This window comes from Pinus tabuliformis, chromosome 2_1, assembly GCF_031772625.1.
Source record: "Pinus tabuliformis cultivar Carrire ecotype Pingquan chromosome 2_1, CPIR1, whole genome shotgun sequence".
Taxonomy (NCBI): Eukaryota; Viridiplantae; Streptophyta; class Pinopsida; order Pinales; family Pinaceae; genus Pinus; species Pinus tabuliformis.
The window spans coordinates 325170419-325193965 of NC_142299.1; the positions used below are offsets into that span (position 1 = coordinate 325170419).

At 36.8% G+C, this 23547-nt stretch overlaps 1 protein-coding gene across 1 annotated transcript in view; it reads left to right on the plus strand.

Moving 5' to 3' along the window:
* LOC149200159 (phosphatidylglycerophosphate phosphatase PTPMT2-like) overlaps nucleotides 1-23547 on the plus strand; it is a 141513-nt gene that overhangs the window by 47672 nt on the left and 70294 nt on the right. Inside the window, exon 4 of the mRNA XM_089402623.1 lies at nucleotides 6716-6809. Coding sequence (XP_089258749.1) covers nucleotides 6716-6809 — 94 coding nt within the window. The remainder of the gene's footprint in view (nucleotides 1-6715; nucleotides 6810-23547) is intronic.

Consider the following 23547-nt stretch of genomic DNA (forward strand, 5'->3'; position numbering starts at 1 on the left):
TTTCAGCCTTGGCACAGGTGAAATCACATGGACCAGCAAGAAGCAACATACAATAGCCCTTTCATCAATAGAAGCAGAATATCGAGGAGTAGTGAAAGGAGCATGTGAGGTAGTTTGGCTCAGGAGGATGCTTTCAGATATGTAGATGCACCAAACGACACTGATACCCCTGTTATGTGAAAACCAAGGGGTGACGAAAGTTGCCAAGAATCCAGTTTTGCACTTACAGGTATCGAAGAGAAGATTGATCTAACGTTTCTTAAATGTTGTACCCTTGACTTAATATCCTAATTCTCTCTCTTTTTATACGCTTGTTGGATCAGATTCTCTTGTAACCTTGACCTAATATCCTAATTCCCTCTCTTTTTATACTCTCGTTGGATCAGATTCTCTTCCTCTAATCACCCTGAAGATGAACCACATTTGCTGGTTCGAAACGAGTCGACAATTAAAATCATTGTGCTGAGAGGCGTATTCTACAACCCAATATGACCCCGATATGTAAGTATATTACTTTTTAATCTTATTAATGGACTAAGATTAATTATTAAAATAAAACTATGCTTTATTATATATAATTGGAAAGGCGTGTTTAATAACTCTTTGTTCATATAAGTGAATTTGAATGGATCATAAATTTATCTTTAACAACAAAATTTACCACATTAAAGTTCCAAATTAGGTAAAATTTTAAACGTCTTTACTCTTTACGAAAGCCAGTACCATTTCTTAAATCAAAGGAAAAAGGTTAATTCAACACAGAATTGAAATTCCTGCCCCAAAATGTTTTAATATTTCTTTTAATTAAATATTTGTTATAATGTTATTATTATTAAATTTAATAACTTTGGATTAATACAATATTATAGTTAATATAAAATTCAATTTGTTATATTTTAATATATCATGATATATATGGAGGGAAGGACAAAGACATAGAGTGATAGAGATGTAGAGATAAAAGGGAGTGACAAGGGAGAGATGGTGAAATGTTTTAATATTTCTTTTAATTAAATATTTGTTATAATGTTATTATTATTAAATTTAATAACTTTGGATTAATATAGTATTATAGTTAATATAAAATTCAATTTGTTATATTATAATATATCATGATATATATGGAGGGAAGGACAAAGAGTCAAGACATAGAGTGATAGAGATGGAGAGATAAAAGGGAGTGACAAGGGAGAGATGGAGATAAAATGAAGGAGAGGGGGGATGAAGAGAGAGAGAAAGAGAGGAGTGAGAGAGGGAGATGGAGACACAAAGATGGAGGGGGCAGAGACGAGGAGAGAGAGGAGAGAGGGAGGGAGATAGTGACAAGGTTGGAGGGTAGAGAGAGAGAGAGATAGATGGGGGTAGAGAGAAAGAGGTAGGAGAGAAAGGGAGAGGGGAAGGACCAAAGAGAGGACTTGAGAGGAAGGGAAAAAGAGGTGGAGTTCAAGGGGGTGAGAGGGAGTGAAGAAGAAATACATAGAGAAAGAAAAGTGGAGAGAGAGAGGTAGTGACAAGGGAGACATGGAGAGAGTGTATGTTTTGGTGTGATATAGAAAGACAAAGAAGGAGAGATGGAAGGAAGGGGGCATAGAAGGAGAGAGGGAGGGAGATAATGTCTGAGAGAGAGAGAGAGAGAGAGAGAGAGAGAGAGAGGGGAAAGAATAGAGCGAGGACGTGAGAGAGAGGAGAGAGGGAGGGGAGAGAGAGGGAGGTAAGAAGAAAGACGTAGAGAGAGAAAGGTGGGGAGAGAGAGGGATAGGGAGATGAAGAGGGAGTTAGAGATAGATAGATATGGAGAAAGAGTGTGTATGTTTTGGGGGTGATATAGAGAGACAAAGGAAAGACAAAGGGAGATAGGGATATAGATGGGAGGTGAATAGAGGGAAGAAGAGAGAGAGAGGGAGAGAGGGAGGGAGAGATAGATATGTATTATTGAGAGTGTGTGTGTGTGTGTGTGTGTGTTTGTGGGGGTGAGATAGAGAGACAAAGAAGGAGAGATAGATGGAGATATAGATATAGATGGAGGGGGGGAGAGAGGGAAGAAGATTTCACTAGATGCATTGATTTCAATGTAGATGATGATTTCTAATCTTATTTTATTGCTTGCTCTAGATGCATTGATTTTAGTGTAGATGATGTTTTCTAATCCTTTTTGATTTGTTGCACTAGATGCATTGATTTCAGTGTAGATGTTGATTTCTAATCTACATTTCAAGGCAAGGAACACAAACTAAATTAAAGAAGATAATGATATGGTCATGCCAAGCAAAGAAGACATAATGTGAATTTTGAAGGTAATCTCAAACATATACATAATAATGATAATCTAATTATGTGACATTGTTTCCCTCAATTGGAACCAGCTTAGATCTATCTAACACTGGATCTATCATGCGCCGAGAGGGATCAAATCCCTCGAGGTGCAAACCTTTCCCCAAGTTCTACAATCTGAAAAGAAGGTTTGCACCTCAAGGGATTTGATCCCTCTCGATGCATGATAGATCCGGTGTTAGATGGATCTAAGATGGTTTATGTGATGGATCTAGAAGACACATCTCTAAGAAAAAAAGTTTTGAATTATGTGAATGGGACACTTGACTTTGGCATTCTGTACAACAGAGGCAAAGACCTTAGTTTGTGTGGGTATACAAATTCTGATTGGGCAGGTTCTATTGATGACAAATAATCTACTTTTGTATATGTTTTCAGCCTTGGCACATGTTCAATCACATGGACCAACAAGAAGTAGCATACAATAGCCCTTTCATCAATAGAAGTAGAATATCGAGGAGTAGTGAAAGGAGAATGTGAGGTAGTTTGGCTCAAGAGGATGCTTTCAGATATGCAGATGCACCAAACGATGTTGACACCCCTGTTATGTGACAACCAATGGGTGATGAAACTTGCCAAGGATCCAGTCTTCCATGAGTGTACCAAACATGTTGGGATACATAGCCACTTCATCTAACAACTTGTAGAAAATGGGTCTATTGAGCTGTGATATTGTCCTATAGAGGATCGAATTGTGGACATTCTCACCAAGGCTTTGGCTCATGAAAAATATGTAAAATTCTAGGATAAATGTCAATTTATAATGGTCAACTAGATATTAGACTTATTCATTAATAAAGGCAATTCAACTTCAGGTTAGTTTATGATTTTATCTTATTTAATTTTATCGGTTTATCCCACGCTCATAATGTGGATTGACTCTATTTTATTATAGCCCTATATAAGAAAGCTTTTGCTTTCTCATTTATATTTGCAATACGAAGAATTCTTTTGAGTTATCTTGGTTTTCTTCTGTGTTCAAGTTTCGTAATAGTTGAGTGATGGTGGATTCATTGGGTTGTTGCAAAGCATGTGATTTGATACTTGAAGGGCATGATACCTTATGGTTAGAGCTATTTTGGAGATGCTGAGTTCATATTGCAGGGTTTTGTGGATTTCGACTAAGCTAGGGATGTAGGTGGTATGAAGAGTATTTCAAGATTTTGTTTCAATTTTGGTTCATGTGTGAGGTCTTAGTTCAATAGGGAGTAGGTAATGTTGGCACTTAGTTTGATATAGGCAGAATACATCGCAGTTAACTTTGGTAGTCGTGAACCTATTTTGTTTTGCAAGATGATTGCAGTGTTCACTGATTAGAGGTTGGAGCCTATTGTGGTACACTCTGACAATCCTAGTGTTATCAGACTCTCTAGGAATCTAGTGTTTAACTATTGCTTCGAGCACATATACATGTGATGTCATTTCGTCAAGGATGGAGTTTAGAAGGCTGGAATGATCTTAGAGTATGTTCCTTCATATTCATAGGTTGTAGGCATTTTGACTAAGCCACTGGGAAAGGGGAAGTTTGAGATGCTTAGGGAGACTATGGGTTTGGTGGAGAACAATTTCATCGCAAAGAGGTAATGTTAGAATTTCTACCTTTTGTTCAATTAGTGATTCTCCTAGTGAAGGTGCAATGAAGATGACACCTTCAATCGTTTTTTATAGCAGTGTTGAACAGGTTGAATGATCGTTTAGGAGAGAGTGATATGGATCACTGTTTGGTAGAGTGTGCATCCATATGCTGCCACCTTCTATTAATTATAGTTTAGATGTTTTAGATTGAGCAATTCCAGTTTTAGATAAAGATTTTCTATTATTAGAGCTTTGCTTTTGTTAGTCTTAGCATGCATGATCTATGGTTAGTGGGAGGGTGCAGATTGCTAGATCTTGAGTGCTCATGCATGAAAAGTTTCTAGTTTAGTTAGAGGTCACAGATCTCAAGAAATGAATGAATGCTTGCATTCTCTAGTTCATCTTCTAGGTGAGCTGCACTTAATTGAAACTCTTATCCATACAAGTGAGGTGCACTAGGTGATTATATTAGGGCTAGGGTTTGTCACGATCAAACCAGGTATGCTTTTGCATGTGTCCAGATTCTTTGTACTTTTCCTCCTTTTCATATTCTAGCACCACTGTTTTGGCTAGTACCACTGTTTTGGCTAGCAAGTTTTTGATTTGAGCTATACAATTTATTGCTTCTTTCATTATTCAATAGAAGATAGATGTGATTGAGAGTTTAGACCTTTGTATTTGCTGTTTTAAATTTTCAGCAGAATGTGTTTGTACCAATGTTTTAAAACATTGACTTCGGTTCGAAAATGGCCGAGGATCGACTCCGACTCCGACTTGGTATCGATTTGGCCGGTTTGATTTCAATGACTTGGTCGTTGTAGAAAATACATTAAATATTTATTTTTTATTATAAAAAACATAATTTTAAAGATTTTCATTCATGTTTCAAAAACACAATGCTTTAGAATATAGAGAGAAGACAACATATGATCAAAGTAGGCTCCTGAATATATACATTATATCAAAATGGCACCTGGTGCACTATCCAATACAAAGTTCATACTTAGCCACCAATGCCAATATTCTTTTTTGCCTCAGGCCAAGGAAAATCACTAGACTACAACAACAATAATACCAATTCTCTGCAATCAATCATAGCTTCCTAAATGATAAGCCGATGAACTGATCAATAGATGTCTTCAAATTTGTGCCTTTGCTACAGGACGGCCTGTCTCATGCTTCTACCTAGATTTCTGGAGATGATTTCAAGAAATCTGCCCCTAATGAAGTCTCAAAACCCTTGATTTAATTCTGGTCAAGCTCCGGAACAATCAGAGGTAAATATGTATCTATTAGTCCATTGCCAAAACGTTTTCCTTTTTAAAAACATTGTATGGCTCAATGCATTGTTTCATTTTTCTAATTCATGCCACTAGGGTAACCATACTTTGGCCTTGTAATTTTCAAAACTTTCTCATAGTGATAGATTACTCTAGGGCTATAAATATTCAATAAACAACAACCCAACCATTGATATGTAGGAGGCGGAACAACTTTTGACAAATGTGCTTCAGGATCTTTTTCAAAGATCCGAGTTGACTGGGTTGTTATTGAGTTGACCGAGTTGTTACCGAGCTGGCCGAGTCGATGACTGGCTTGACCGGCTCGGTAACAACCTGGCCAGTGGTTCTGTTTTGGCCACTGAGCAGACCGGGCCAGGCATTAGCTCAGCTGAGTCGGAGTCGGCTTGACCAATTTTTAAAACACTGGTTTGTACCTTAGCTCTGCTGTTTTGATTGAAGCTTTCAAGTTTTCAGCTACCTTGTGTTTAAGTCATTCTTTCCAAGTGCATAATCTGTTTAGCATGTTTGAAAATTGACATTTAGTTGTATGTGGGAAACTCATTATTTCCACTGGCCAAAGACAATTATTATCTCATTTACTAAAACTAACTACAACCCACTTTACTAACTACAATAAATGCAGCGTTTTAAACAGTCTAGGGTTTCAAAGTACATCAAGCTTTTACAATAAATGGAGGATTTTAAACAGTCGGGTTGCAAAGTACATCATCAAACTTAAACACTAACGATTTGTGAATTTCTTACAAGGCAATTGTAATTTTACATTGATATTTAAAATGAAGTTATATTTTTGATATTTTATGTTTCAATCATCCTCCTTTCAATAGGAAATATTGAGGATATGGAAATTGGAGGAGGAGTGTGCTAACGTGGAACAAAATCCCAGTTGGTAATAGAGCTTGTATTATTATGGACATACATAGATGGCAACCCCAAAATCAGACAACTCATTGCAAGTGAAATATATCTATCTCTGCTCTGTCAAATGCACCCCATGTGACATTGTATTCCACAAGTATCTCTATTGTTAGGTTTGTTTATTTGGTTATATTTTTTTCTTACATTTAAGGCCTTCATTAATCGTAACCTTCTCTAGTTGTTGGTTGCATGTTCATGATTGTTGTCAGACAAAAGTTTTCCTTTGGTTATTAACATTCGACAAGTAGACATTTGTAACCCAATTACTCTCGTAATCATATTTACCTCTTTGTTGATCCCACGAGGGTTTCCCGAGGAAAAAATATTTACCTCTTTGTGAGAATGAACTGCCATTATATCTCTACCCTTTTCTTTCTTCAAGCACATAATTAGCATGATTTGACTGATGTGTCATCTCCCTCCATAGAAGCCACATTCATGGTTCAAAATTTCAAAATATCCTAGTCATTTACAATCTCTGTCATACTCGTTTACAAGGAAGATATTCTCCTTTGAATCTGGTTTGTTGCATTCCATGTAATTGTTAACATGTTTCTTATGTTATATTTTACATTTTGTTGTTTTAGGATGAAGGCATCAAGCACCTGGTCATCCCAACTAGAGATTATCTTTTTGCTCCTTCGTTTGATGATATTTGTCAAGCTGTGGACTTTATTCATGGTTAGTAACCTCCCCTGTTTGGTCTGAAAGAAACACTTTGGGTTATTATTGTATTGGATTTGGTATCATTCATTTTTTGTCTTCTCTTACCATTGCAGTTGTAGTCACTATTTAATATTGGTGATAGGCTCCAGCTACATTTGGTTTTCTGCATATAATGCAATAAGAGAATGATCTACTTTACAAAACTCTTGCTTTGAAATTTTAAAAATTCTTGGTTTGTTTGGGGATTATTATGATTCAGTTTTTAGTTTGAAGACACTTTTTATGGTTGTACTTGGTATGGAGATGCACTCCAGAAATCTCTGATTCTGTACATTTGGATGGATATACTTTCCTGTTTATATTTGCTTTCAACTTAGTGATGATTCCAAACATTGCTGTGAATTTAGAATCAAAATTGTCAAGGCTGCTGTTGGGCATGTAATGTCTGCCGATTGTCAGTAATCTGCCTTGTGTACTTTTAAGGTAGCTCTGGCCTGAAATTGTTGTCAATTTCCTAGTGGTAATGCAAATCTGAATTTGAATTTATAGTATTATAACCTATGCCAGATTTTGGGAGGTAGCACCAGTTGATGCTGTCAGGGCTGTTTGCCCCTGTTAAACTAAAACACATCTCTCGGGTTATTTTTCGTCATGTTGAAATCAGGAACTTAGCATCTTTTATTAAAAAACTAGATTATACGCTGCGGAACATAGAGTGGATAACATGGTTCAACTCTATTTATATTAGAAACTATGTTTGGGTTATTGCAATATTTTTGGGTTTTAAATGGAGTCCAATCATGTGGCTAAGCTTTTGTCAATGAGGTCCTCGCAGTTAATGTGACCTCCTAGACAATACAAGGGATCCACTTGTGTAAGTAATATAGTATTTTGGCTAGGAATTTGGCCTAAATTAGGAATGACCGAGAAATTAGAATAAATGGGACATTTTACAATATTATTCTCATTCACACAAGATTTATATGATTATTTAATATTGTAACTTGTTACCTTTTGGGGTTATTGGGAGATTTATCCTATTTCCTAAGAGTTATTGTGCAACTCAGTACCATTTTGTAATTTGGAACCTTTGCTTGCTATCTATATTTGATGGATTCAGTATATATTGTGCTATTTTGGATAACTCCAAACGTTATGTAAATGTTGTAAGATGTTTTTAGGTTTTCATCTATGGTGTACAATTCATCTGAACTTACATCCTGACATTTTAAGTGTAAGATATTTTCCCCAGTTGATATAGTGCAAAAGCCTTTTGGTTGCAGGCTCACTAACTCGACATAAATGGAAGTATGTCATGTCTGACCTGAAATCAAAGTGTATCCAATGGAAACCCTTGGTTTATGGTGATTGATGGGTGGGGTCAGAGCTGGTTAAGGTTGCAAAAAATTCATCTATATTCTTTGAACATTTCAGGCATGAATGGCAAAAGTGGCGCCTTTTCTTGAAATATCTGGAAAACCTTTGTTTATAAAACTTAGTACCTTTGTATTGGTTTATCATTTGATATTTTTCTTTATTTAATTTTTTTTCTTTCTATTAATTATGAATCCGAAAAATTCGAGCTATTTTACAATAAAGATGGTGTGCAATAACAGGAAGGCGCAAGTGACCTGCATCACATGCCGAGCCAGCCAAAAAATCAAACTTGTCAAGATTGACTGATCTGATACAATTCTGACTTTTCTAGCTAGGGTGTGCTAGATCACCATTAGCAGTTACTTGAAGATATTTCAACCCCCACTCTGGTTATCAGCTTTCCTTATCACTCCATGCATTTAGTTTTAAATCCAAGCATGATAAAAGTTCTAAAATCTGGAAATGACAATAATTTTCTGAAAACACAAATTTAGAGATTTCACAATTGCTGAAATTGCAGAAATAAAACACAACAAAATTATGACAGCCACACACATAAAATAACACAGTGATTTTTGGTCAATATGACCCTCGAAAACCCCCCTACAACTCTTGGGGAAACCAGTTTGAGAGCTCTTCTTTATTCCGGAAAATGTTTTTACAGAGACACTGAAATACACAGTAAAAATTCCAGCGACTACAAATTACACCTTAGCTCGATTTTCGTGCTTGAACTCCACTTCGAAAATCGTGCCAATCAGCAATAGCCAAAACATAAATTTTTACAGCAATAAAACAGCATTAAATGTTACACGACCAGCCTCGAAAAACGTGCCCAGAACTTGCTGCCCCTCTTCCTTGATTTTTGTGCCTTTCTCCTGTTGTACGGTTTTTCCTTGGGATGCGTGCCAATAAATGCTGCTACCCAGATTTGCTGAAATGTTTTCTTGCTGCTCTCCTTCACTTACTGCTAAGAAATTTTCCCCTTGCCCTCTCCTCCTTTCAAATGCTCATGAAAGAATGAATTGATCTTTTCCTCTTCTCTTCTCCTTTTATTCTCTAAATGACTTTTTGGGTTACTCTAAGATCTAATGGCTGAGATTCATTTAGATCTAGAGATGGGAATAAATGTGCATTTAATTCTCACTTTCTATTTTTTAACTCACCCACTTAATTAAAGACCCACTTAGCCTTTTATTTCCATAGTCACTTTTTCTGTTTCTAATTCTTCATTGACTTTAATAAAGTCACCTTTAAATTAGAATGTAACTTTATCACTTATAAAGTCACTTTTAAATTAGAATGTAACTTTACCACTTATAAAGTCACTTTTAAATTAAATTGAGTTTTGTATTATAAAATAACTTTAGGAGAAAAGTAAAAAATAAATCTGGACACTTTTCCCTGGGCCAAAGATCAAAGCCATAGGGAACCACTTGTCCTCTGGTACCCAATTTTTAACATTACTGTAGGCAAGCCCTCAATCAGGTTGGTACTTGAGGAAAAACGCACGAGGAATGCATGAGGTCTACATGTGATTAGTTTTCCTTGCATCAGTTATCTCTGAATATTTAGAAACACAGAAATAGAACTTTCATATCAGAACATTTGGAGAACTACTAACTTCCAAGTCATGGAGAGTTGAACGAAACAAAATAAAATTGGCTCCTTTCAGACTGCATGAACCAATAAACTCAAGAACTTTATATGTCACCACATTTGGCACATGTTATGCCACCCATGATTGCCTCAACAACAAGAGCCTTGGGGATTACAGAAGCCTGGCTGGAAAAGACCCTGGTCCCACTTATACATTGTGCTATCCATAAGACCTTCTTATTATGTGCATACTATCTTTAAAGAAGCCCTGTACAATGAAGTACATGAAACCCACAGACAACTATATGGACAGATGTCATCCTATGACAAACAGTCTCCATGCAATTATCAATTGCTTTGCCTTGCGTCCACAAAGCTCTACCATTTCACTTCCCACCAGGGACCCTATGGCTCCTCTTGGTCTTGGTCTGTTCCCTCCTGTCGTGCTGTGTTGCAACTGCCTGCAGTTGAAGAGCACAGGGAATTTGGTGCTTTCTTCCCGTAGGGTTCCAACCATGAGAACCATCTCTTCAAATAGGCAAGTTTAAGGAGCTGTTCATTTGTTAAATCACTAATTGTTGACTATTTTGTGCCCATTTGGTTTCTATCATCATGCTAAATTATGGTGTCTTGACATGTAGGATATTTTTGTACAATTATTTAATGTAACCCCATGTGGAGTGTTCACCGTTTGTTTTGTTTTTATTGAACTAAGTAGGATCATCTATTCCAAATTATATGTTTTATCTCTTGTTTTTGCTGCCTTCACCTAACCATTGATTTCATAATTTAAAACTTCATTTATGTTCTAATCTAGCACCTCATATGCTCCTTCCTCCAGTCTCTGTGCCATGAACTGCTGGTTGACAAAGAGTGCAAGCTCCTTCATAGACATCTCCGTTTGCTCTTTCTCATGATCCCTCCTTTGTTGCTCACCTTCAGAGAGATTACTAGTGTCTCCTTTGTTGTAATAAGCTTGAATTCCTTGCCACAAAGAGACATGAGCTTCTTGAAGCCCTGCATCATTTATGCTCACCCTTTTCCCTGTGTACATTGCTCTACGACATGACATTATCTAATCATCCTGATGATTTGTAAGACAGATCTCTGAATAGCTCTACCCACAAAAACCTCCATTCAGATATGACATATATTGTCATTCCATGGTCTCACATACTATATCTCGCCATGACTTTCATAGGTGTTGTCATCCACATCACCAATGTCACCCAATCTTATCATATATTCTTTCATGTGGATATTAGGAGAGCCTTCGGGATCATGAGCACTAGCAGGGTTGTTGACAAGGAAAGCCTTAAGGCAATGCTTGCCAAACATGCTATTCACTTTCTTGACTTTGACATTTCTAATTTGTTTAATCATGTTGTTTGTTCAAAGTTTTCATTTGTGATGGTTCCATGACATCATCAACCCATTTTCAAGTTGTCAGTTACTTTAGAGTTAGATCCTAACAATTGCAAGGCCATTATGATTGGAGACACCTTTGCCCAGAGCTACTACAATATTTCATATGGGCTAGAGAGATAAGCAAGATTCTGCCTGAAGTATTGGACCATTGGCCCATCTTCACTGTATGTGCTATTATCAAGAATGCTTGTTACCACTCTTTGAAAGACTTCTATTGCTTTGAGGACATTCAGAAGGGGTGTTCAACTATGTTCTGGGAGAGGCTTTATACCAAAGTTTATTTGACATAGTATGCTAAAGATCATTTTGTTTGTTATAATGAGATTTTATGAGTCAGAGCTGGTCCTGTTCGTACTGCCCACAACTTCTCAAACTTCATAGACAAAGATTAGTGCCACATTAGAAGTGTTGCCACAGTCCCCTAGACTACAACTTCTGTCATTTTAGTGAAGGACAAGTCCAACACAAGGGAGGCATCCCTGGTAGCGGCTAGGGTTCCTGAGGCATGACACAATCAAGTCTAAGGTCTCCCATGTAGCTAACCAATTTACCACCAATTAGATATAGTACGCAAGTTATGGATTACATGGTTACTCAAAGTAAATTCCAGATTGGATTTTATTTGTTTTAGGCTTGATTTAGGGGGTTTATCAAGTTATTATCTAATACAAAATTATCTCCAAACAATGCAAATCTTAAAATTACTAGTAGCTGTTATATCTTGTATAGAAGATAAAAATTACAGCAGTAAACAAGTCACGACTCACAACAACACTACACTTTACCCCTTTCAAGGCATTATAAATAAGTTGAAATTAAGGCTAAAACAAGGAGTACAACTAGGGATTAAGCAACTTACTAATTCTGAAACTTCATGAGCATATAACAGCCAAACCAAGACATATAAATAAGTTGAAATTAAGGCTAAAACAAGGAGTACAACTAGGGATTAAGCAACTTACTAATTCTGAAAATTCATGAGCATATAAAAGCCAAACCAAGACATGCAGCCCTAAAATTGCTGTAATATAAACCAGCTAGGTTGATTTTCCAAATAAAGTGATTTTAGGTCCAAAATACATGCAAGAAAACCCTAGGATTTTAGGTCAAAATATGCAAGAATGTCCTAGATGTCTAGAGTTTTTGATGGCAGAAAATTAAATGTAAGCTAAACAAATCCTAGAGTTACCCTAAAACAAAGATAAAATTTTGAATTTTGAATTTTTGATTGAACAGATGAGAAAAATCTAGTGCCTGTTAATTTATTTTGGAGCATATGTGGTCAACTATGAACTTCCTTGGTAGGGTGTAAGTAGGACTAGAGTGATAGTTAGGAGTTGTACATTACAAATGCTAACAAATCCACCTAGTGCCTTACAAGCTTCAAGATAGTTCAAGGGAAGATGCTGCACTAGTAATCTTCCAAGAGCTTTGGCGAGGGATTTGTTTAATAAAAATATAAAGAGAGTGCACCATCACCACCACGGAAGTACAACTACACTCACAGCCACTCGTAAACAACATCCATAAAGATTTAGTGAGTCCACTTACTCAAGAAATCAACTCATCCACAAAACCCTTGCTGAGAACATCCATGGAATTTGCAAAGCATCCATAAGACATTATCCTTAAGAAGTTATTTTAGTTATCCATCCATTGCAGAAGTGTGGACGTCATAGTAGACAAGTTGTGTTCTCCACATGTTCTTATGTTGACTCCAAATGAGAATTGTTTCACTTATTTATATGAGAGATCTAGTACCCTATTCATCATAATAATAATATTTTCCATCCATCCGTAGTAGAAATATGGAAGTCATAGGAGACCAGTGTTCTCCACATGTTCTTGCATTGAATCCAAATGGGAAGTGTTTGTCTTATTTATTTATATAAGAGATCTAGTACCTTACTCATTAAAATAATAATATTTTCCATCCATCCATAGCAGAAATATGGAAGTCATAGTAGACGAGTAGTGTTCTCCACATGTTCTTGGGAAGTGTTTCACTTATTTATATGTGAGATCTAGTACCCTACTCATTATAATAATAATATTTTTCTAGCATAACCTTGAGACAATATAAAGTTTTTCTTTATCTCTTCACAAAGTCTAGAAATAAGGTCAAAATACATAAAATATCTATGATACGGGAGTGGATGGGTCAAAAGACCCCTAAAGTTGTCCCCAAAATGAAGTAAAAATGCTCGAATGCCAAAATGTCCCTCATAAATGTGTGCTCAAAATCAGACCTGTGGCACGCGTGGACTCCTAAGAGTCGATGACTCACCCAAATTGTCAAAAGGCATGTGTATGGGCTCCAAAGTGAAACGTTCCCTCCAAAGGGTGCAACATTTCATCTTCAAAGTGAAAGATCATCTCCAAAAGGTGCCATGTGGCCACCAAAAAGATCTAGGTCATCTCTACAATGCTGCAACGTCCTCAAAGAAGCCCAAACGTTCTTCAAGAAGTGGAATGATCTCATCAATCACAATGGTAGCTTCCTCAACATCCTCTAAGGGATGAATTCTGAGTCCAAGTCATATCCATGCAAAGTACATCGTATACAGTGCATTTCAAGTGGAACCAAATGTAGTCATGAATCCAGAGGAATGTACACAAGTTTAGGTATGGTGGGGTCATCATTAACCTCTATTACATGTTTCAATACCCAAGAAGCGAAGTAGTCCCCATGAAATTTCATCAAGGTGTAGATGTAGTGATAAATGGTATGCTTTTGGGGAGGTAATTTCATGAATTGTATTGGATAGTCATGTGAGGTTATTTAAAATATTTATCCACATGAATTGATTTGTTGAGGAAGCGTTTATGCATTGAGATACCCTTTTTTTTGGCACTATTTGTTACTACCACTTTACTTTCCTTTTCTTTGTTCCTTTGTTTTTATTTTATTTCATTTCATTGATTCCCCCTTTTTTATACGCGTTTCATTCCATGGGACTTGAGATAATATCATTTAGTCCTTTTTCTGTATGTTTTCATTATAAGGTTTTGCAATAATTGTCTCATAGTGAGGGGGCATTGCTTAAGCTTTGCTTTGACTTTTGACTTTTCCTCTATATCTCTTTATTTTGTTTTGCATTTTGACCTTCACATCTTCCTCTATCCTTTTTTCTATTTCACTGCATCAACCTCAAGCTTATGCTACTCTTGGGACTATGAAGCATGAGCCTTTTTGTGACATATGACAACTAACCATAAATGGTACCATGGAAATTTGGAAAGGTGGAGAATGTTAGGTATGGATTGGGATATGGATACATTACAACTTGGAAAGCTCCCTAGTAGTACAACTCATCAACCCAAGAGTGACAACACTTATTTAGGAGACAATGATGATTGCCAAGGTGAAAGAGGGCAAAAGGCACAAATTTTATGATTCATTATTTGACTCAACCAATGATCCTCACTTTCATGACAAGTACATAAGGCATTTGTTGAATTTTTGTAGCAATGGTCGATTTTCATAATGTTTCATTTGTACTTGTAATGAAGAAATATAAATTATACTTGTAAAAGAAAAGTTATTTGAAGCATGTTCTTCATGCTTCCAAGAAAAAGAAAATATTTATTGATTTTAATATTCATTTCTTTTTTATAAGGCATGTTGTTCATGACCTTATCAAGAGCGAGAAAATGAAAATGAAAATTTGCATTCTAGACACCACAAGATGCCCAAGTCAACCTCCCAGTGATGAATTTGGCCCTCCCCAAAAGAAACCTATTCAACCCCTTCCAGCGTGTATATATAGATACCATTTGCTCTCCACTCAAAGGAAATTCGCATGTCTCATTAATCAAGTTTATTTCTAATCTGGGATAGCGAAGGAGGATGAAGAAGAAGAAGGTTGAGTTGAAGAAGAAGATGAAGCCAAGTTCAAGAAGAAGTCTCCTTGCATGTGTGATCTTCTAATTCCGTCTGTCGCACGTGTGATTGAAGGTCTAAAGTTTTTGTGGTAAAGTCTAGTCACAGGTCCAAGATTCTGAGAAATAAAGGAAAGGCTGAAATTCGGCCCTAGTGCAAACCTAGAGCGAGTTTATGGAGAGGCTCCTTGAAGTGATTTGGTGAAGTTTGACTTGGCATCTTGAGGCATATTGTAGTTGTCATCTTGCTGGTTAGTTTGACTTTGATGCATCTCTTGTTGCATTGATTCTCTAAGGAAAAGGTTGGCTAGGTTTTCCCCCTAGTGGGTTTTCCTAGGGTAAAATCTTGCTCTCTCTTTGTGTAGTGTGATCTCTATTGCTTTGTTGTCTCTATGGTTGAATTTTTGATTGTGTAATTGCTTAATGATACATTGAAAGTGCAAAATAATTATCTACATCATTGCAAGTAATTATCAAGTTTCGAAAATAAGTGCTAGTGTAATTTGCACTAGAAAAATCAACACGACATCAGAGCTTTGGTGAAGGAAAGAGCATAGAGATAATTTTTGAAGAAGACTTACCTTGAGATCACTTTAAAGAAACCTTAGATCTACAATCAAGTTGTATCCATGACTTTTATGAAATCAGAGAACAAGTGAGAAGGGGCTACTAACTTTAGAGCTTGGAATACAAGAATCGACCTAATTCTCCCAAGGGAAGATGTTTTTGAAATTTTCAAGGCAAAGTGACTGAACCTACAAATGATGTTGGAAAGAAGAAGTACAAGAAATATGACATCATTGCCATGAGCATCATTGTGGACTGCATCAAGGATCATCTAATTCCATGCCTCTCAAAGCTTGATACTTCAAAGAAGATGTATGATGCTCTAACCGTTTTGTATACCATCAATAATATTGGCCAAATCATGAGTTTGAGAAATGAACTTCGTGATATCAAAATGACACAGAACAATATAGTGGCTTCATACTTAGTGAGGATCTCTCAATCGAGAGATCAACTATAAGCTATTGATGGAATTGTGTCTTAGCACACAGTGATGGGATTTGTTTAAATCAGGTATAAGCAACTGAAAGAAAGCTCCAAGTTTAGAAGAATTATGGGTAGCTTGTTGGCAGGATGAATCAAGTATTTTGTCTAGAGGAAGAAATTCCTAGGCATATGCAATGCGTTCCAAGAAAGTTGGAGGAGGAAAGAAGTTTGGTTTTCAGAAGAAAAAGAGGGATTTTGATAGAAGACCTAATCCTCAAAGGAAGAAAGATATGTCACAGATTCAATGTTTCCATTACAATAAATTTGGTCACTTCAAAGCCCGATGTCCTGAAAGATTCATGATAGGAAGAAAAGAGGGAAGCAACATGCTACCACGGCATAATTTAATGAACATTCCAAGAGAGACCCAAAATTGAAGAAGATAAAGACCAATTCTACTATTCCGTAGTTGCAGGATCTCTTGTAGACAACAACATATGGCTAATCGACAGTGGAGCTTCAATACATATGACAGGGGATTGTGATCATCTTACAAGTTTGATGGAAAAAAGATTGACTCAAAAGGTGGAACCTAGAGACAATAACAACTATACAGTCAAAGGAATTGGGACCACATCCTTTGATTTGGACATAGGTGAAATTGTTCACTTGAGCAACATACTCTATGTTCCAGGTTTGAAAAAGTATTTGGTTTCAATTTCATGTTTAGAAGATAGAGGACATAAAGTAGCCTTCATTGATGGGAAAGTCCTTGTGTGGGCCAAGGGCTCTAGTATAAATTTTGTTAGGGTTATTGAGATTCGTGAAGGAAGGTTGTATAAACTCCTGGGGCAACCTTCCAAAGCTTTAACACATAATGATATCAATCCATGTGAGCTATGGCATAGAAGATATGCTCACCTTCATTATAGAGCCTTGCTAGCTTTGAAGCAGATTGTTTTAAGGTTTACCTAATTTTCAAATAGATCGTGAAGTTATGTGTAAAGGATGCGCTCTTGGAAAGAACTCCAAGAAACCCTTTCCAAGCAGTGAACACAGGTCCAAAGATATTTTGGATCTAGTCCTTTGATGTGTGTGGTCCCATGCTGTTGAGAACTCTTGGAGGTGCTCTCTACTATTTATCCTTTATTGATGAATTCTCTTACAAGACGTGGATCTATCTTATGATGTCAAAAGATGAAGTCTTAAAAAAATTCCAGGAATTCAAAGGTGAAGTGGAGAACATGACCAGGAAGAAGATCAAGACTTTAAGATCAGATAATGGAGGAGAATACACCTCCAAGGAACTCATTTCCTTCTGTAAGGAAGTTGGGATTAAGAGGGAGTTGATAGTTCCCTATAATCCTCAACAGAATGGAGTGGCTAAAAGAAAGAACAAATCTATTGAAGAATCTGTGAAGACAATGATACATGATCAAGATGTGTCAATGTTCTTATGGGTAGAAGCAGCCGGGACATTAGTGTACATTCTAAATAGAAGTCCTCATCGAATTCTAGAAGATAAGACTCCTGAAGAAGCGTTCACTGGTCGAAAGCCACAAGTTGAACATTTAAGAATCTTTGGTTGTCCAGTGTTCATACATGTACCCAAGGATAAGAGAAATAAGTTAGAGCCATTCGGGAATAAGGGGATATTTGTTGGGTACAGTGAGTCATCAAAAGCCTATAGGATCTATGTTCCAGTGCAGCGACATGTTTAAGTAAGCAGGGATGCGACTTTTGATGAAGATGTTGCTTATTGGAAATCTAGAGAAGATCACATGGATACCAATGATGAAGAGGAGCATGTGGCTCCCAAAGAAGAAGTTATAGGTCCTCCCACATCCTCAAGGCATCCTGAAGATCATGAAGAAATGCCAGAAGGACCTTGTGAACCATTGGATCCTGTGGTTGTTCCAGAAATTGGAAAAATACCAGCGTGGCTCAAATCTACTTTGCAGGATGTAGGATATGTGGCTCCACGAGGCACCTTTAAGGAATCTAAGAGACCTAAGAGGTATTCTGGTTAGACTAAGTTGATTGACTTTGAACCTTCCGACTTCGAGGAAGCATCCACCCAACAAGTTTGGAAGGATGCGATGATGGAAGAATACCAATCTATTATGAACAACGATGTCTTGGAAATTGTTCCAAGACCCGAAGGAAAGTCCGTGGTAACCTCAAAGTGGATATATAAGATAAACTATGCAACAGATGGGAGCATTGACAAATACATGGCGATATTCGTGGCGAAGGGTTCTCCCAAAAAGAGGGAGAAGATTACGATGAAACCTTTGCACTGGATGCCAGGCACCATGATTAGATCTCTAGTTTCTCTTGCTTTGTTTATGGGAAGGAAGTTACATCAAATGGATGTAAAGACCACCTTCCCCAACTGTATGTGTCAGGCCAGGAGGTAACTCCACGAATCTCAATTATGTTTTGCATTAAGATGTAACATGAATATATACACGGAGAGAGAGATTATTGGGTTTCATATCCCATTGTCTCTTCATCTTCCAATTCTCTTTATTTTTCCTATTTACAATATTTACATGGATTCACCTAATCACCTAATCCCAAAGATTAGGTGTCAACATTCCCCCCCTTAATTTGAAGGGATGTTGGTGAGTCCAAGCATCATTCTGAATCTTTCAAACTTTTCTCTTCCAAGCGCTTTGGTGAAGATGTCTGCGATATGCTCATTTGTGGAACAATAACGTAGGTGGATTGTCTTAGCCTCATCGTGATGTCGAATCAGATGGTATTTTGTATTGATGTGCTTCGATCATGGAACTCTGGGTTCTTGGCCAACTTTATTGCATAAGTGTTGTCAATCAAAAGAGGAGTTGAATGTACTTGTTTCTCTTGCAAATCTTCCAGAATTTTCCTGAGCCACACAATTTCCTTCGTTGCTTTTGCTGCTGCCACATAGTCTGCCTTAGTTGCGGAATTTGTTGGAACTGACTGTTTGTGTGACCTCCAGGAGATGGCTCCTCACCCAAGACTCATAACATAACCTGAAGTAGATACTCCAGTTTCTTTATCTCCATCAAAGTCTAAATCAGAGTATCCATTCAAGCTAAAGTCGTCCACCTGTGTATACTTGAGTCCAAAGTCTTGAGTTCCCTTCAAGTACTTTATAACTCTGACCAGTGACCCTCTCAAGGCTTTTGCATAAACCTGGAGAGGATTCCAACAACAAATGAGATGTCTGGTCTGGTAGTAGTCAGGTAGTTGAGAGTTCCTACGAGCTATCTATACTTCGTTGCATCCTCAAATTCTTTTCCTTCAGTGGATGTGAGCTTTAAGTTTTGTTCCATTGGAGTAGTCAAAGGATTGCACTCAACCATGCCAAACCTGTTCAACAAATCTCCAATGTACTTCTGAGAGGAATATAAACTTCAGATGTTGAGTTACTTCAATACCAAGATAATAGTGAACATAGCCTAAATATGTCATTAAAACCTTTCCTCAGTTCTTTCTTTATGGATGCAATGTAGCTCTCATTATTCCCTGTCATCAAAAGATCATCTACATACACCACAAGATATACAATTGTTTTGTCAACTTTCTTGACAAACAAAGTTGCATCATCAAGATCATAATGTTTGAAATTGAGTTTCAGAAGATGCTCAGTCAATTTCTCGTACCAGGCTCGCGGTGCTTGCTTGAGGCCATACAAGGATTTTACAAGCTTGCATACTTTGTGTTCCTGACCCTTCACAACAAATCCTTCTTTCAGATCTCCATTCAAGAAAGCAGTTTTTACATCCATTTGATGAACTTTCCAACCGTTCTGTGTTGCCAAGGAAAAGAGTGTCTGGATGGTAGTCCATTTTGCTGTGGGGGCAAAAGTCTCCTTATAGTTGACCCCTTCCTTCTGTGCAAAACCTTTTGCCACAAGCCTAGCTTTATGCTTGTCAAGTGAGCCATCTAGTTGATACCTTGTTCTTGAAGACCCACTTGCAGCCTATTGATTTGGTTCCCAATGGAGGATCAACTAGCTTCCAAGTGCCATTCTTTATCAAATCATCATATTCTTTATGCATCGCTTCTTTCCATTCATCATGAGAAGCGACTTTGAAGGAAGTTGGTTCAAAATCTGTAGACAAATTCAGTTCACAATCATAAGAAACATCCATATCAATAGGTGAATCAGACTCGTCTACATCAACTCCATTCCGTCTGGTTGAGCTTCTTGTTCATGTCTTTCCAACCTTATTAGGATGAAAACTTTCAAGTGTCTTTGTGAGCCATTTTGGTGGACCTTTCTGAGATGGCCCAGACTACTCAATTGACTAAGTTGGGGTTGAATCAAGATCTAGTCTCCCAATTCTGTCAATCACATCACTCAAGGTGTCATTAGGATAAGTGGCTGGAGCTTCATGTGTGGGAGAGAGTGCTTCAGAAAAAGATTCCACATATTGATCCAGTATAGGAATCCCCCTTTGAAGATGTGAAATCTCATTATCAAATTCTTAAAAAGACTTTGCATGTCCGAATCTATCAAAGCGATCAAGCTGTCGCTTAACAACATTGTCAGTCTTGGAAGATTCAAGAAAGATCACATCTCTAGATATTATAAACTTCTTATTTACTTCATCATGGAGACTGTATGCTTTGGAGGTATTTGAGTACCCCAAGAAGATACACTTGCGACTCCTTGAATTGAGTTTGTTTCTTTGTTCCTTGAGTATCAAGACATAACAGGTGGAACTAAAAACCCTGAGATGCCTCACCGAAGGAATGTGGTCATACCACATTTCATAGGGAGTCTTGTTTTTTATAGCATTAGATGGACACCTAATCTTTATATACACAACACTGCATCAACCCAAAACATCACTTTAACATTCTTGAAAAACATCATGGGACATAGCTTATTTAAGATTATCCTGTTCATTCTGTCAACCACTCTGTTCTGTTGGGTATTATAAGGCACACTTGTTTGATGTTTGATCCCATGCTAGCGAAGATAGTTTTCAAATTCATTTGAAGTGTATTCTTTTCCATTATCAGTGCGAATAGAGCCAATATGAGATTGTGCATCATTTTCAATCCATGCATGAAAGTTCTTAAATGTTTCAAAAGCTTTAGATGTGTTCTTCAATAAATAAACCTAGCACATTCTGGTGTAGTCATCAATAAATGTCATCATATATATATTTTGCTTGCAATGAATCAAGATAATGTGGGAAGACAAATCACCATATTTGTTTGGAAGAGGCTCAAGTCATTGCGAAGATTGATCATTTTCATCACTGCAAGTTTAGGGAGGCTATTGAAATCGAGAAAAACTCTCATACGTTGAATAGGGATGGCGGGTGGAAAATTAGCAGTTGTTGGATCCCATCTCTTTTTTCTTAGATTTGTTCCTTCTCCTTCATCTTTTCCCCTTTGTTTTGTTATCTCTCCCCCTCCTTTCTCTTTTTATTTTTATTTTTTAATTATTTGTTTATTTTCTCTCTTTTTTATTCTCTTATTTGTATTTGCATTCACTTCTCTTTACTTAAGTTAAATTATTTAATTAAGATAATGTTATGTTTTATTGATTTTACAGTAATTATAATAACTGTTGACTTTTTTCAATCATCATCCTATTGGGTTTTACTTCTTTTAATAATAAATATAGAAAATAATAATATTTTATTAAAAGTAGTTCTTTCCCTTTTTGACAATTTTAACAATTTCTCACTAAATAATATTTTTAACAATATTTTATTAAACTCAATAACCTAATCTAAATTCTCTAACATTCATTTTAATCATTTTTCTCTAACGTTCATTTTTGGATCGTTGTACATCTCTATCGTATATATCAACTGTATGATTAGTCATTCATCATAGTCCTAATGATGAACCGTACTTAGTGGTTCGAAACATGTTGACCCATTAATCTAAAATGTGATTTACTAGAAGAAATGTCTTGAGGAATATCTATTTCAACACCAATGGATTTTATGTCATGCATGATGGATCTTACTTCTGATGCTAAGGCAAGAGGGTCATCATTTTTCAACTCAAGATTGAACAACTTGATCATCGATTGAACAATTTCAAGTTCAGAGTGTGAGTCGTACAATTCTTTCAACTTCTTTAGGGCTTCAAAAGCATTTGAAAATGGAGAAATATGGCAACTGACCTCTTCATTTACTGACGCTGCAATCAAGTCATAGGCCTTGCTATTCTTGTTTTCCCAAATGGCAAGCTCCTTATCTAAAGTGGGCTTTTTAGGTGCATTGTCGCCTTCTCCTTCACCAAACGCTTTCCACAACTCATTGAAAATGAAAGTGTGTTTTATCTTCCTGGACCACTCATGGTAGTTCTCTTTGCCAGTGAGAACTACTCCCACTATGGAGATGAGTGAATGCATTCTCAAAAAGACTATCTTCTTTCGATTCAAAATCACAACCTTTCTTGATGTTTTCTATTTAATTATATAGATGGAAAGAAAAATTCACAATAATGCTTTAATGTGGCATATATAACATGTCACATCTCCCTAATAAATTAATGTGCCACCTCATATACTCTTATCGCTCCATAAAATATATATATGTCATGAACTTCATAAAAGCTTAAGTTCATACATTAATACCAAACCTTTTTTAAAAACACCCAACGCACTTCATATACCATTTTAAAAACACCAAACACATGGCTTTTTTTAAAGGAAATGAACACAAATTTCTTTTTCCATCTACGACCTTTTAAAAATTCATTAACAAACGACACCATTCGGTCTTAAAAACACCATTCGGTCTTTAAAAACACCATTCGGTGTAGTATTCATTGCAACATTCAACGTTGGATATAAACTTCACATGTACAGTTTAGATGCAACAAGCACTCACCAGTGAACACGACCAAGCAACACGATTCGTGCGCAAAAACTCTGCCACTCAACTTCTACTGCGCAGTAGCTCGACTTCCACTGTGGTCCTCTTTCCTCCTACCATAATCTCGACACCAACCCATTCAACGCAAGGCAAGCAAAGTTTAATTAATCAACAACACAGGTGAAAAAGCGATAACTCGTTTTTCAGCAAAGGAATACGACTCTTCAAGATTTGAGCTTAGTTACCATACACGCTTTTAAAAAAAATTGTCACGCATAGTAATTTCAATGCCCAAATATATCGGCTTGAACTTACATGCAACGTTCACTCAGTTGGGACAGAGGATAATGACAGAGATTTGACGGAGAACTCTGGCAAAGAATAATGGTAATTCATAGGAGTTATAGGGCAAAAAATACTAAAAATGGGGGTTGGCTCTGATACCATGTCAGGCCAGGAAGTAACTCCATGAATCTCAAGTGTGTTTTACATTAAGATGTAACATGAATACATACATGGAGAGGGAGACTATTGGGTTTCATCTCCCAATGTCTCTTCGTCTTACAATTCTCTTTTTTCTTATTTACAATATTTACATGGATTTACCTAATCCCAAAGATTAGGTGTCAACC